Source organism: Ranitomeya imitator, chromosome 10, assembly GCF_032444005.1.
Source record: "Ranitomeya imitator isolate aRanImi1 chromosome 10, aRanImi1.pri, whole genome shotgun sequence".
Taxonomy (NCBI): domain Eukaryota; kingdom Metazoa; phylum Chordata; class Amphibia; order Anura; family Dendrobatidae; genus Ranitomeya; species Ranitomeya imitator.
Window position 1 is genome coordinate 36,971,734 of NC_091291.1, and position 15,931 is coordinate 36,987,664.

General features: G+C 45.6%; 1 protein-coding gene across 1 annotated transcript in view; it reads right to left on the reverse strand.

Moving 5' to 3' along the window:
• Nucleotides 1-15,931, reverse strand: part of ALDH16A1 (aldehyde dehydrogenase 16 family member A1) — a 55,948-nt gene that overhangs the window by 28,492 nt on the left and 11,525 nt on the right. The window contains exons 3-7 of the mRNA XM_069741555.1: nucleotides 13,807-13,933; nucleotides 9,768-9,946; nucleotides 9,162-9,239; nucleotides 7,945-8,129; nucleotides 7,672-7,824 (exon numbers count right to left, since the gene is read on the reverse strand). Coding sequence (XP_069597656.1) covers nucleotides 7,672-7,824; nucleotides 7,945-8,129; nucleotides 9,162-9,239; nucleotides 9,768-9,946; nucleotides 13,807-13,933 — 722 coding nt within the window. The remainder of the gene's footprint in view (nucleotides 1-7,671; nucleotides 7,825-7,944; nucleotides 8,130-9,161; nucleotides 9,240-9,767; nucleotides 9,947-13,806; nucleotides 13,934-15,931) is intronic.

A 15,931-nucleotide genomic window follows, 5' to 3' on the forward strand; every position in this document is an offset into this window, starting at 1 on the left:
TTCAAATAAGTAAAGCACTAAGTTCAGAGACGCGGGGTGTCACCAATAGAGGGGAAAAGACAGTGGTCAAACCCCTAGGAGTCGCAGTGGACCTATTATAGAATCTGCTTTCTTTGACTGATAAAATAACTAGCGCCCAGATTAACGATACATAATACCTATAATAAGCAGTAACCAATGGCCGAAAAAAGTGGCCCAATTTGAGAGAGAGAAAAAAGAAAAAGGAAAAAAGAAGAAGGGGAGGGGGCATCAAATAACAGTCACTGGATTGGCTCAAAATGAGGAACGTATTCAGAGGAAACAACTGAAATTCAGCTGTTCATTCAGACCTTTGGGATCACACGTATCAAGCAAAAATATCCATTTGGCCTCTCTCTGGAGGAGCATTCTATCTAGATCGCCACCCCTAGGTGACATCCGAACTTTGTCAATACCCATAAATGAGAGGCCCTTGGTGCTACCCCCATGAGAAGCATTCATATGTCTTGCAATGGGGGTGTCTCTCCGGTTATGTATGTCACCAAGGTGCTCTCCCACACGTCTCCTGAATTCTCCGATGGTTTTACCAATGTATGTTTGACCACAAATGCAGAGAGCCCTATACATCACCCCAGTGGTTTTACGATTAATGAATTCCTTGATTTTATACACTTGTTGAGTATTTTCATCAAAAAATTCCTTACCAGGTCTAAAACTCACAAGCCACACAAGTACCACATTTGTAGCATCCCGCTGGCCTCACTGGCAGCCATGTTTCCTTTTTAGGGGGGTTGAAGTGACTATGCACAAGTCTATCCCCCAGGGTTCTGCATCTACGGTATGTGATGTTAGGTGTATCACCCACAAAGCCCTTAAGGTCCACATCCATGCCTAGAATGCCCCAGTGTTCTTTGAGGATCTTTCTCACAGAGGTTGCCCCATTATCAAAAGTACAGATGAGTCTTGTCTCGTTGGTAATGTTCTCTTCCCTCACAGAGGGGGTAAGGAGTAACCCTCTGTTCTGTCTGTTGGCATATCGGAAAGCCTCCCTTAATACCCGATCGGGGTACCCCCTAGCCAGAAACCTCCGTCTGAGATCATCCACCTTGTCCTTAAAATCTCTCTGATTTGAACAATTACGGCGCAGTCTAAGGTACTGGCCCTTGGGGATACCCCTTTTGAGAGGGTAGGGATGATGACTATCCCATCGCAACAAAGAGTTGGTTGCGGTGGGTTTACGATAAACTGTAGTCTCCAAAGAGTCCCCCCTCTGTGATTTTGAAAACAGGATGTCCAAGAAGGGTAACCTGTCCTCCTGTGTCTCAAACGTAAACCTTAAACCGATGTCATTTTCATTGAAAGATGCAATGAACTGGCAAAAAGTGTCTCTCGTGCCCCTCCAGAGTACAAAAATGTCATCGATATACCTGACCCATAGATCCACATGGGCCAGGTATATTTCATAATTCTCGGAGAAGGCAATACTGTCCTCCCACCAGCCCAGGAACAAGTTTGCATAAGTGGGGGCACAAGGGCTCCCCATTGCAGTGACCCTGAGCTGCTGGAAGACCTTGCCATCAAAGCAGAAAAAGTTGTTATGCAACACAAAATCAAGAAGGCTGATAATGAGTTCATTGTGGGCCCTATACTGACACCCCCTTGTACTGAGGAAGTGTTGCACCCCCCGAATCCCACAATCATGTGGGATCGAGGAGTACAAAGCCTCAACGTCAATTCTGGCAAGAAAGGCGCCAGGTTCAATGGAGATACCCTCCAGCCTACGGAGTAAATCCATGGTGTCCCTTACGTAGGAGGGAAGAGGAGTGACAAATGATCTCAGAACTTTGTCGATGTACACTCCTACATTCTGCCCAATGCCTCCTATGCCCGACACAATGGGTCTGCCCTTCAAAGGATCAAGGCCCTTGTGAACTTTTGGTAGGTCATAGAAGGTTGGCATGATGGGATAGCGGGGTAGCATGAATAGATATTCATCCTCGCTGATCAATTTATCCATTTTGGCTTTTGCGAGGATAGCCCCCAGAGACGACAAACATTTGGCATTTGGATTTTGTGACACCACAGTGTAAGTCGTACGGTCATTCAGTAGGGACAAACACATACTTTTATATTTCTCCACCCCCATCACCACCACATTCCCCCCTTTATCGGATGGTTTGAAAACTAATGACTCATCCGTTTCCAACCCCCGAAGGGCCACCATTTGTTCTCTGCTTAAGTTGTGTCTGGCTTGGTTCTGTGCCAGTTCTTTGATGTCATTAGTGCATAAATTAAGAAAAACATCAATTGCGGACAGGTCTCCCCCAATAGGTGCCATTTTCCTGCTGGCATTTTTTAATTGGGTCAAGGGTCCCTGTCCTGCATTGGTTACAGGTGAGGTTTCCAGATCTGCCAACAATTGTACATCTTGTAATAGTTCAGAAGGAATATTAAGTTCACAGCATAACCTCTTCTCTCTCTGTTTAAAGAATTTGTGCCATCTTAATTTTCTAATAAAGAGATTAAGATCCTTAATCATATTAAAGGAGGAGAAGTCGGAACTGGGAACAAAAGATAATCCCTTGGAAAGGACCGACATTTCTACCGCAGTGAGTTGTCTATCAGATAGATTTAAAATCTGTGACTCTCCTCCCTGTTGAAGAGATTGCGATTGTGACTGCGGAGCTGGTAGGGTCGGTCTAAAAAACCAGGTCTTGAGAGTGAGGTCTGATACCTTTCACCTCTACGAAATGCCCCTCCTCTTCCCCTCCCCCTGGTGTTGGGCCCCTTGCTGTCGTTATCCGAGTAATCAGTTTCAGTAGAGGACAGATCAGTCTCTCTGTCCCCTCTCTCTGGTCTCTCTATGATTACTTGGTAGATCTTATTATCTTTAAAGTCCTGCAGGTCTCTGAGGTATTGTTTATGCTTCCTTTCTTTTAAATTATACTGAAATTTCTCAATAGAGTTTTGGAGTTGATTTTCCTTGACAGTAAAGTCACTCTCAGATTTGAATTTCTTTGTAATTTCAATTTGTTCTTTCAATTTAGTGTTCAATCTTTCAAGATTGCTTTTATTCGGATTCCCATGACAGCACTACGAGAGAGGGGATCCGCCCTTCAGGAACAGGAAACCTACAGATACAAAAGGGTGGCACCTCTCCCACGCATCAGTTGGTTTCCTGTTCCTGAAGGGACAGGATCCTACAGATACCGAATTATGATAGAGTCTTACAGGGTTCCTTGCAGGGTCAGATGACATTGAGTCCAGAGGTTCTGGCATCTCTTAGATGGTGGCTAGAGGAAGACAATCTGTCAGCAGGAGTTCCCTGGGTGACTCAAGTGACTCGGGTAATTACGACGGACGCCAGCCCCACGGGGTGGGGGGCACACATGGGTGACGTAGTAGTCCAGGGTTTAAGGGATCCCCAAACATCAGCCTCTTCCAATCAGAGGGAGTTAATGGCAATTGAATTCTCAATGAAAGAACTCCTCGTATATCTACAGGGTCACCATGTCAAAATCCTCTCCGACAACCAGGTGGCAGTGGCCTATGTGAATTACCAGGGTGGAACACGCTCCAAGTCCCTGATGGAAGTAGCGGATCGCCTGCTCCAGACAGCAGAAAACCATTTTCTATCTTTATCCGCAGTTCACATAAGAGGGAGAGAGAATATAAGAGCAGACTTTCTAAGTCGAAGCACCTTAAAACAAGGAGAATGGTCTCTGAACACAAGAATCTTCAACCGGATTGTCCGCATGTGGGGTCATCCAGAAGTGGACTTATTTGCCACCAAGCACAACAGAAAGACGATAAATTTCTGTTCCTTAAATCCCAGGGAATATCCACTGGCAGTGGATGCCTTCCTGATCGGATGGGATTTCCGATTGGCATATGCGTTTCCCCCACTCAATCTATTGCCGCCGGTGGTCAGAAACATAAGGGAGGATCAAGGGAGAGTCATACTGATCGCTCCGTTCTGGCCCAGAAGAGCTTGGTTTTCCTGGCTCAGGACCATGTCCGTGAAAGACCCCTGGGTACTGCCGGACATTCCGGACTTACTTCATCAAGGTCCGATCAACCATCCACAAGTGAAGGGTCTCCATTTGACGGCATGGTTTTTGAGAGGTCATTGTTGAAAAGCAGAGGTTTTTCTCCAAATCTAATTGATACCCTTATGAAGAGTAGGAAAAACATAACAACTAAGATCTACTCTAGAACTTGGAGGAAGTTTCTGGCCTCTTCAAATTTTAATATTGAAGAGGGTATACCAATCAACCAGATTCTAGAATTCCTGCAGAGGGGGCTAGAGCTAAATCTATCCACAAGTACACTAAAAGTACAAGTCTCAGCCCTGGGGGCTCTATTTTCTTGTAACATTGCGGGTAACTACTGGGTATCAAGGTTTATCAAAGCAGCTAGTAGATCCAGACCTATACACAGGAATAGGTCAATGCCTTGGGATCTCAATCTAGTCCTTTCAGCCTTGACTAAGGAACCATTTGAGCCCTTACATTCAGCCTCACTTAAATTACTATCCCTCAAAACAGCGTTTTTGGTGGCAATTACATCTGCTCGTAGGGTAGGAGACATACAGGCTCTTTCTAGGCTGTCCCCTTATACAGAATTTCTACAGGACAGAGTAGTCCTCAGACCAGATCCAGCTTATTTACCAAAAGTGGCCTCAGATTTTCACAGATCTCAGGAGATAGTGTTACCGTCATTTCTCCCTAATCCTTCTAATTCCAAAGAGGAGTTACTCCATACATTAGATGTTAGGAGATGTCTATTAGAATATATATCAGTCACTGATGCTTGGAAGAGAGACGATGCGTTGTTTCTATCCTTCCAAGGTCCCAGGAAAGGTCTTAGAGTATCAAAGTACACGCTAGCGAAGTGGATTAGGGAGGCTATCTCTCTGGCTTATACTGCAGGTGGAGGTCCAGCTCCGCAGAATCTGAGGGCACATTCCACCCGGGCCATGGCTACATCCTGGGCTGAAAGATCTGGAGTATCGATCGACCAGATATGTAAGGCAGCTACGTGGTCATCCCCTTCCACCTTTTTCAAGCACTATAGGTTGGACTTGGGGTTCTCTTCTGATCTCACCTTCGGGTTAAGGGTGCTACAGGCTATAGTCCCTCCCTAAGGTAGTTTACATCTCTGTAATTCTCTCGTAGTGCTGTCATGGGAATCTGAATAAAGCATTAAGCTACTTACTGGTAGCGGCATTTTTCAGAGGCCCATAACAGCACCCTTAGTTCCCTCCCTATTCACGTGGGGGTTGCACTTCCTATAATGTATATAATGAGATAGATAGATCTCACGTGGGGTATATAGTTCATTATGATGGATTATTTTTGTACATAAACTGTATATAATGTATATTTGTGTGCTACTAACCGCGGTAGTCCTCTCAGGCTCTGAAATACAACTGATGCATGGGAGAGGTGCCGCCCTTTTGTATCTGTAGGTTTCCTGTTCCTGAAGGGCGGATCCCCTCTCTCGTAGTGCTGTCATGGGCCTCCGAAAAATGCCGCTACCAGTAAGTAGCTTAATGCTTTTTCCTCACTAATCAGGAGCTGCATAAACCTCAGAGAGCTGAAGGTTGCCTCTTTTTCCCAGAGGCTCATAAGTTGGGGGGACCTACACCGTGCTGCTGGGACAAGCGAAATTCGTAGCCCTCTTGGAACTATCCCGTTTTTGACATAGTTCTCAAGGCTCTGTAATTCTCACCATGAGACATGAGATGTTGGTATGACCCAGGATTCATGGTAGCGCTCACCTTTTCTTCTCTGGACATTCTTCCAGATGTCTCAAACAGATGAAAGAAACTTCATCAGATAAATAACTTTAGACCAGGTCCAATCTCTGCAAAATGTCAGTCTGATGATGTTTTTCCTGGAGAGAAGAAGCTTCTTGTCACCGGGCCACCCTCCAAAAGTGTCAACTGCATGCTGCCATTCCAGGGCAAGCTCTGCACCTGTATGGAACCGATCCCATAGCCAATTTTATTTTTTTTAAGAAACGGATCTGGCACTTGCTGGATTTTCTTGGGCACCCTGAAGCCTTCATCACAGCTACTGAATTTACTCTTTAAAGTTCTTGAGGATCCAATAAAAAGGTTGATTTCAGGGCAATCTTAAAAGAAGAACTGTCATCTGTAAAGTCTTTTTTGATCGAAATCAATGAGGACACCTTGTTTCTTTAGAATTATCCATGGATAACAGAAGACGACAACGATTTCAAACACCAGCGCCCTTTTTAAAGCAACAACACTCTGAAAGAATTAGGTAAGCTGCCTTGTCCTTGTTAGAACTTTCTCCTGATCCAACGAGAAGATGTAAGCAGGTCATTTTGCAGCAGGACTGAAATGCAGCTGAAATGGGGGGGTTTTGTGATAACCTTAAATTTTGATTGTCTAATTTTTCACAATTCATCTGATCGCTCTTCATAACAATTCTAGAGTTAATGAAAATTGAAACAAAACAAAAGTTTTTGTCAGTGTCAAAACTTTTGGCCACAACTGTATATCTATATTTCTGGTGACGTTTGTTTCTCATGAAGGGTGGGTGACAACTTTGCAGGTGGTTGTGCTGGCTGTCAGTCAGTCTTCCGGGGAGCGATTATCCAAGCGACAGCTGCACAGATATTTTATCATTACTGAGGAATTTCCTGTCCTATTCATATGAAATGCTTCTATTCCTTGGAGTATATGGATGGACGCCTCTATTCCTGTAGATCAGTTTGTTTGTCCTCCCCAGGACTGCGTGTATGGGGTGAAGAAAACTCGCCCATGTGACTTGCAGCAGTGAGATTCCTTACAATCTGATTTATCTGTAGTGATTGGAATGATGAGGGCTGTCTATAAGGAAAGCCGAAATCTGCTCCCCGGATGGTGCTTCCTAATCCCCAGCAGATGCTGAGCGATGGCTGATTGCACGGATACAGTAGCACAATCCTACAGAATGTTATCACCTAGTCTGTAGATAGATAATTTGTTTTCCCCAGACAAACCCCTTAGTAGCACTCAAATTATAGGTTCTCTAATAATTAATCCTGCCAGTGCCTCAATATATATTTCAGCTAGTTGTTCCTCTTTATGTAAAAAATAAAAAAAAATCCATGCTTTACTTTTCCTTAGGTGACGGGATCCTGCTCTCAGCCACCAGAACTGCCTGCTTGATGAAACTGCATGGACTGTACCACTAACGTTTTCAAGAAATCTTCTATCACAGTTACTGATGATGACTGCACAGCTCTTGTCACAATTTTATAATGTAGAAGATGGCTGATCAGACTTTATTGTTAGAAGGTTTTAGTTTATAAAGGAGAAAACAGAGGAGAATAAGTCACATATTGGCTCCAGCTGGTCATGTAATGCTGAACTGATGTCTCATGGGATTGATAGCAGAGAATAGAGGAATAAAATGCATGGAGGAGGTCAAGGAATCAAGAAGGAAGCTGTAGAAAGTGAGGGCTGATTGCAAGGTGATCTACTATCAGAGGGGGGAGCGTAGGGATGGAAAAAGAAAAATTAAGCTAGACTGCTTTATTAATTCCTGTCCAGTAAAGCTGGTGGAAAGGATTCTCTGAAGGCCAAGTAAAAGTCATTACCGATCGGGTGAGGATTAAAACCAGGTTTACATGCCTTGAAGCACCTTTCATTGTGATCTCTGCAGTATCTGAACCTACCTGGCCTTGGTTAAACCAAATGGCATCTACAATTCCCTCCACCGCACTGTCCAAGTCGGCCGTATCAAACACAATAAATGGAGATTTGCCACCGAGCTCCAGGGACAACTTCTTGCCGGTGCCGGCTGTTGCTTTGCGTAGAATACGTCCGACCTGTCATAAAAAGAACATGATACAGAAGCAGGACCAGGAGGTCACCCCATCTATTTACTAGAATGCTTGATGACTACTGCGCGGACAGTATCAGAGGACTGGTCCCGACTTGGTCATTACCTCGGTGGAGCCGGTAAATGCGACTTTATCCACATCGGGATGAACCGCCAGTTTCTCCCCGAAAGCTCCACCACCAGTAACCACATTGAAAACACCTGGAGGCAGTCCGGCCTCCGCACAGATCTCCGCTAGAAGAAGCGCCGTCAACCGTGTGTACGTGGCAGGTTTCAACACTACAGTATTTCCTGGAGTACCAGAAGGAAGGAAAGAACATGGGTGTGAACAGAGCCTTAAGATTCATCTGAAAGTAGCAGTAAAAGTCCTGACAAGGTGAAACTAACCACATAACTAAGTCCCGGGGAATGTGTCGGAACCTTTCAGAAGACATTCCTCCTAGACATCTCCTGACGGGAAATAACCTGCCTCAGTCGTACCCACCCAAGAGGGGTCAGCCATTGTGCAAGATACCCTTTTTTCTCCCAAAATGCTACTACTCAAGGATTAAAAAACCTACAAAAAACGTGTATGGCCAAAATAAGGTGTGTCAGACAAGCATTAAAACAGAGGAAGAGCTAAAGGGGGCGATCAGATAACACATTGGTAATGAGACATATTCAATAGAATGTGGGGGGAAATGGTTGAATGAATGAGTGCAGATGATCAGCAAAGGGAAATCAATAAAAACATTAAGCTAAAAAAGTGATCTAGCAATAAAAAGCAACCACAATATCGCAACAAAAATCACATCAAGAAAAGGTCATCATTACCCCTATGTGCCTCCTGATGGAATGGTGTCAGCCTCAACGCGCGTTTCGGCGCGAGTCTTCGTCAGGGAATAGGGTTTTCTTTTTCCACTTAATGAAGTGATTTTGGCCACTACATTACTTTGTACGCTTGTTTTTGGTGCATGATATTTTCGAATATCCATCATAACTATTCTCTATGTGTAAATTTATCAGCAACATTATATCATTCATTTCTTTGCACCACTTTTGCTCTCTCACATGTAAGGTTTAGCAGTCATTAGTGACTTCTGTCACTTTTCCATTATACAGACATGTAACAAATGGGTGTTCTAGCACACATGGAAGGTTTGTGCTGCTCCCTGATGGATACCTTATGCTTAGTTTCTTGGAAATCCACCAGAAAATGTAACCTGTTTAATCGATGGAAAACCCCTGTCACATTAAATCAAATCACAAAAGATAAAGAAGCTGCAGGATTAAATAGGATTGGCACCAATAAAGTGTACAAACACAGAAGAAGATGTATCGTACCCATGGCCAGAGCCGGACAGATTTTCCAAGTAAGTAACATGAGCGGAAAATTCCAGGGAACAATGGCAGCAACAACACCTAAAATAGAGAAAAGGATGTAAAGAACAAAGGAAGGCGATGAGACGGGCCTGGGGCGAGAGTTCGGCTGGCCGCCCGAGGACGAGGAGAACGGCAGGCCGCCCGAGGACGAGGAGACCGGCAGGCCGCCCGAGGACGAGGAGACCGGCAGGCCGCCCGAGGACGAGGAGACCGGCAGGCCGCCCAAAGACGAGGAGACCGGCAGGCCGCCCAAAGACGAGGAGATGGGCAGGCCGCCCAAAGACGAGGAGATGGGCAGGCCGCCCAAAGACGAGAAGATGGGCAGGCCGCCCAAAGACGAGAAGATGGGCAGGCCGCCCAAAGACGAGGAGATGGGCAGGCCGCCCAAAGACGAGGAGATGGGCAGGCCTCCCGAAGACGAGGAGATGGGCAGGCCGCCCAATGACGAGGAGATGGGCAGGCCGCCCAAAGACGAGGAGATGGGCAGGCCTCCCGAAGACGAGGAGATGGGCAGGCCGCCCATGAGAGAGGTCATGTGTCCTCTACAACGCTATAGGTCAGACTCACCAAGTGGCTTCCATTTTGCCATCTCCGTATCCCTGAGCTGAGCCCAACCGGCATGATGATAAAAATGACGGACCACCAGAGGAACATCGCAGTCGCGTGATTCCCGGATAGGCTTCCCGTTGTCCATGCTTTCCAGCACGCTCAGTAACCGTTGGTGTTTCTGTATAGTGCGGGCAATGCTGAAGGACAAAAAGCAAAAAAAAAAAAAAAATTTCTTAAAGGGAACCCGTCATGTTGGACCAGTGATCTGATCAACTGGTAGGATTAAAACAAGAAGCGCTAAGAGTATCCATGATCCTACTCCTTGTCCAACAGTCATGTCAATGCATGGTCGTACAGGAAAGACAGTCAGTCAATCGCCGAATAAAATTACCCACTGGACTCCTAAGCATTGAAAGAGCTATATACTATAGGAAAATTCATCAATAACAGATTGGTGGGGGTCCGTCTCCAAGCATTCCCCACCTATCAGCTACCTGGATGGCACATTCATAGCCACTACTCAAAGAACAGACCTATGAAAGCTCCTGTGAGCTGCAGCCCTTGTAATCAGCTGATCAAAGGGGCGGCCAAGAATGTCCTCGAGACGTCGTCGTATTCTCCTAAATTGTGAAACGTTCGGCTTCCTGTCAATAGATGTTGTATTTCTTTGAAAAGTTGGGTTACATGTCAAATGGCTCTCGAATTATTGCCCATCGTTTTTTCTATACTACAAATTCTGATTATTCCATTTCAACCTGAGACTTTCCATTATATTATGCAGAAATTTTGAAAGTTTGTGAACCCTACATAATATTCCATATTTCCACATAAATTTGACCAGATAGTCACACCATTGCTAAAAATAGATAACAAAAATAAAACAAACAAAAGAGTCAAAAATATTAAAGACTTTTGTTATTTTTTAAATTAAGAAAATCATCCAGTATCACAAAGTGGCGAAAGTATGTGAACCTTTGCTTTAAGTCTCTGGAGTGATCTCCTTGTGCAAAAATAATTGCATCTAAACATTTCCGGTAATTGTTGAGGAGTTCTGCACATCGGCTTGTAGGAATTTCAGCTTATTCCTCCCTACAAAACAGCGTCAACTTGGCGAGTCCAAAACTAAGGCCAAGGTCCGGACCGTGACTTGGCGAGTCCAAAACTAAGGCCAAGGTCCGGACCGTGACTTGGCGAGTCCAAAACTAGGGCCAAGGTCCGGACCGTGACTTGGCGAGTCCAAAACTAGGGCCAAGGTCCGGACTGTGACTTGGCGAGTCCAAAACTAGGGCCAAGGTCCGGACTGGGACTTGGCGAGTCCAAAACTAAGACTAAGGTCTGGACTGTGACTTGGCGAGTCCAAAACTAAGACTAAGGTACGGACCGTGACTTGGCGAGTCCAAAACTAGGGCCAAGGTCCAGACTGTGACTTGGCGAGTCCAAAACTAAGACTAAGGTCTGGACTGTGACTTGGCGAGTCCAAAACTAAGACTAAGGTCTGGACTGTGACTTGGCGAGTCCAAAACTAGGACTAAGTTCAGGACTGTGCCTTGGTTACTCCAAAACTTTAAAGTTTTTCTTCCTTATCCTTTCTTTTGTAGAGCATATTTGAGTCGATGTCTTGCTGTATGATCCACATTGTCGTGAGAGTCGGCTCATGTACAGATGTCCCGATATTTTCCTTTGGATTCATTGTTCCATCAATGAGGAACCAGATGCAGGAAAACGAGCCCAAACCATGATACCACCACTGCTGTTCACAGATGATAGGAGGTTTTTATGTTATATTTGTAGAAAGAAAAACCTCTAAACTATAACACTTCTCATCTAAACCCAAAAGCTTTATTTCAGTCTCATCCATCCACAAGTTATACACAGTAGTTTCTACAGTCTTTTGGCTCATCCTGGTTATCTGTAGCAAATTGCAGATGGGCAGTGATGTTCTTTTTTTGAGAGCAGTGGCTTTCTCCTTGTTTTTCAGTGTCCTCCCGATGGTGGACTCATAAAAGTTAACATTAATGTGAGAGAGGCCTTTAGTTACTTAGAGGCTACCTTTGGTTCCTTTGTTATCTTACAGACTTTTATGCACCTCGCTCTTAGAGTGATCTCTGTTGGTCTACCACTTCTCAGGAGGGTAATGAGTCTTGAATTTCCTACATTTTTACACAATCTGTCTGGCTGTGGATTGGTGGAGTCCAAACACTTTAGAGATGGTTTTGTAACCTTTTCCAGTCTGATGAGCATCAACAATTCTTCTACCGAGTTCCTCAGAAATTTTCTTAGTTTATTCCAAGATAGAGATTCCACAAATGTATGTTGTGAAAATCAGACTTTGATCTGTGTTCTTTAAATAAAATAGGTAGCCTACTCACACCAGTTTGTCAACCCATTAGATGAAAACTCCAGACTAATTTCACCTTCAACTTATCTACTTTTGCAGCTCACTGACATGTATCATTTTCTTCAATAAAAAAATAAATAAAAGTCGAATATTTTAAATTCGTTTGTATGATCTTATTCTCTTTATCTGTTTGTAGAACTTGAGTGAAAATTTGGTGTAGTTTTAAGTCAAACATATGCAGAAATATGGAGAATCCTGAAGGGTTCACAAACTTTCAAGCTGCGCTTGTAAGTGAATATTAGAAAGCATAACTAAGGATTCCAATCATGCTCCTGGTGACATCTGATGCTGCCATCTACTGTCTGGATTTAGGAAAAACTCAAGCAAACAAATTAAAGGGGCCATCTGGTTAAGAAATTTCCAGAAGATTCAGAAGAGCACAGTCAATAGGAATGGATTAAAAAGGAATGAGAATAGAACAGACTTTTACTTCTCCTTGCTGGATCCTTTTCTGATTTTGGCTTGAAAAACACCCATGGAGGAGTTTTATTTGTTGCTTAAATTGATTTTTTTTGTACACTACTACATCCCTTTCTCCTTGAGAAAGGAGAGCATTTTTTACAATTAGGTAAACTGCAAAGTTTTTTTGCTTTTACATGCACTTTTTCAATTTCACCTATTTATAATGAGAAAGCCATTTTAAAGAAGACCTGTCACTTGCTCAAAAAAAGAAATTGAGTTGAATACCTTGTAAAAAATCACTGAGGTCCCCTGATTCTGCTGCTTTTTTCTGTTTTGCTCTGCGTCGCTCCATTTCAGAGATATCCACATTTTCTGCTTTTGGAGCGCAGTATGTGAAATCTCTGCCTGTACAGCAACTGGGAGCTTCTTCAGAGCCTTCTCTGGGGGCGTGCGCTTTACTTATTCTTCCTAGAAGCTGCCAATCACAGCTCGATAGCTTATGGGTACAAGGGACAAAAGGTCATGCCCCCAAAGAAGACTCAAAACAAATGCCCATTTGCTTTACAGGCACAGATTTCACATACTGCGCTCCAAAAGTAACAAGTAGAATATCTCTGCAATGGAGCAACGCAGAGCAAAACGGAAAAAAAGCTGCAGAATCGGGGGAGCTCAGGGATTTTTACAAGGTATTTCAGACACTTTGAGCATGTGACGGGTCCTCTTCAAAAAAAACAAACAAACAAAAAAACAAAAACACTGGACGATTTTGCTTCTACAGCCTCTATATATCACAGTACAAAGCTGCCTGAGGGGTGAGTTACCATTGTATCCATCAGTATGCTCAACAATCGACAGCATCTGTAGTTCTCATCCCTCTTCTCCATGAAGATCTTATAAGCGGATTTATGATCAAGTTGAACATTGATGCAATCACAAATCAGCTTAAAATATTAAGAGGGAGAGAAATAAGTGTGATAGACGCTGCTGTCGGCTGAGCTTTCTGATTATACTGGTAACTTATTCTGTAGCCAGTCAAGTACAATGATACATAGAAGCTGCAGGATCAAAATGGCCCTATGCTGACGGAAACTCATTCAGCATCCTGCTATGCACTGTGATACATAGAGGCTGGAAAATCAAAATGGCCAATAATTGTAAAAGATATGTCCTCCCTTTTAGGACCACCAAGCAGTAATCAGAGAAGATAACTCCTCTACTTGCAGTACCCTCTGGCACTGGGTGCCCCCTGATGCCCACCTGTACATATATCGTGCTCGAACATGACAAGGAAGTTGGCTCCAACTCTCGTAGGCTTGTCGTGCTGTGCTGACTGCAAGCTCCACGTCCTCCTCATTTCCCTGGATGGTGGAGGCCAGAACCTCTCCTAAGGAAAAGAAGAAGTGAAGAAATCTCCAAATGGGCCGATGTGAGGATAAAGCTGCGGGCCTTAGTCTGTAAAGTACAGCTAATACTGACCTAAGGGTGAGTCACATTGCGCTCAATAGCTCTGTCCGAATTCGGACGTATGCACCAACGAGGCCATAGACTATAATGGTGCCGACAGAGTAAACGTGCGCTCAGCAGTGCATCATTTTCGGGAGTGAACATCTACTGGACACGGACAACCAGATGTTGGGCTGTTCCTCCTGAACATTAATAATTTGACACCTGGGTGTTATCAGGTGGGGCTGTGGCCCTGCTCTGTATCACAATAGCAGCTCTGATTGGACAGTGTTGGCGGGTGTATCTGCACAGTTTGACGCTGTGCTATCAGAACTACCAGTGTCACGACGCGCAAAGACACAACCCCCAACACTGTCCTATTAGAGCTACCAGTGTCAGGACGCGCACGGACACAACCACAACACTGTCCTATCAGAACTACCAGTGTCAGGACGCGCAAGGACAACCCCCAACACTGTCCTATTACAGCTACCAGTGTCAGGATGCGCAGGGACACCCCCCCCCCAACACTGTCCTATCAGAGCTACCAGTGTCAGGATGCGCAGGGACACACCCCCAACACTGTCCTATCAGAGCTACCAGTGTCAGGATGCGCAGGGACACACCCCCAACACTGTCCTATCAGAGCTACCAGTGTCAGGATGTGCAGGGACACACCCCCAACACTGACCTACCAGAGCTACCAGTGTCAGGATGCGCAGGGACACAACCCCCAACACTGACCTATCAGAGCTACCAGTGTCAGGACGCGCACGGACACAACCACAACACTGTCCTATCAGAACTACCAGTGTCAGGACGCGCAAGGACAACCCCCAACACTGCCCTATCAGAACTACCAGTGTCAGGATGTGCAGGGACACACCCAAAAACACTGTCCTATCAGAACTACCAGTGTCAGGACGCGCACGGACACCCCCCCAACACTGTCCTATCAGAGCTACCAGTGCCAGGACGCGCACGGACACCCCCCCAACACTGTCCTATCAGAGCTACCAGTGCCAGGATGCGCAGGGACACACCCACAACACTGTCCTATCAGAGCTACCAGTGCCAGACTGCGCAGGGACACACCCCCAACACTGTCCTATCAGAGCTATCAGTGCCAGGCTGCGCAGGGACACACCCCCAACACTGTCCTATCAGAGCTATCAGTGCCAGGCTGCGCAGGGACACACCCCCAACACTGTCCTATCAGAGCTACCAGTGTCAGGATGCGCAGGGACACACCCACAACACTGTCCTATCAGAGCTACCAGTGTCAGGATGCGCAAGGACACCCCCACAACACTGTCCTATCAGAGCTACCAGTGCCAGGCTGCGCAGGGACACACCCCCAACACTGTCCTATCAGAACTACCAGTGTCAGGATGTGCAGGGACACACCCCCAACACTGTCCTATCAGAACTACCAGTGTCAGGACGCGCACGGACACCCCCCCAACACTGTCCTATCAGAGCTACCAGTGCCAGGCTGCACAGGGACACACCCCCAACACTGTCCTATCAGAGCTACCAGTGTCAGGATGTGCAGGGACACACCCCCAACACTGTCCTATCAGAGCTACCAGTGTCAGGATGCGCAGGGACACACCCCCAACACTGTCCTATCAGAGCTACCAGTGACAGGACGCGCAGGGACACCCCCCCCCCCAACACTGTCCTATCAGAGCTACCAGTGTCAGGATGCGCAGGGACACACCCCCAACACTGTCCTATCAGAGCTACCAGTGTCAGGATGCGCAGGGACACACCCCCAACACTGTCCTATCAGAGCTACCAGTGTCAGGATGTGCAGGGACACCCCCCCAACACTGACCTACCAGAGCTACCAGTGTCAGGATGCGCAGGGACACAACCCCCAACACTGACCTATCAGAGCTACCAGTGTCAGGACGCGCACGGACACAACCACAAC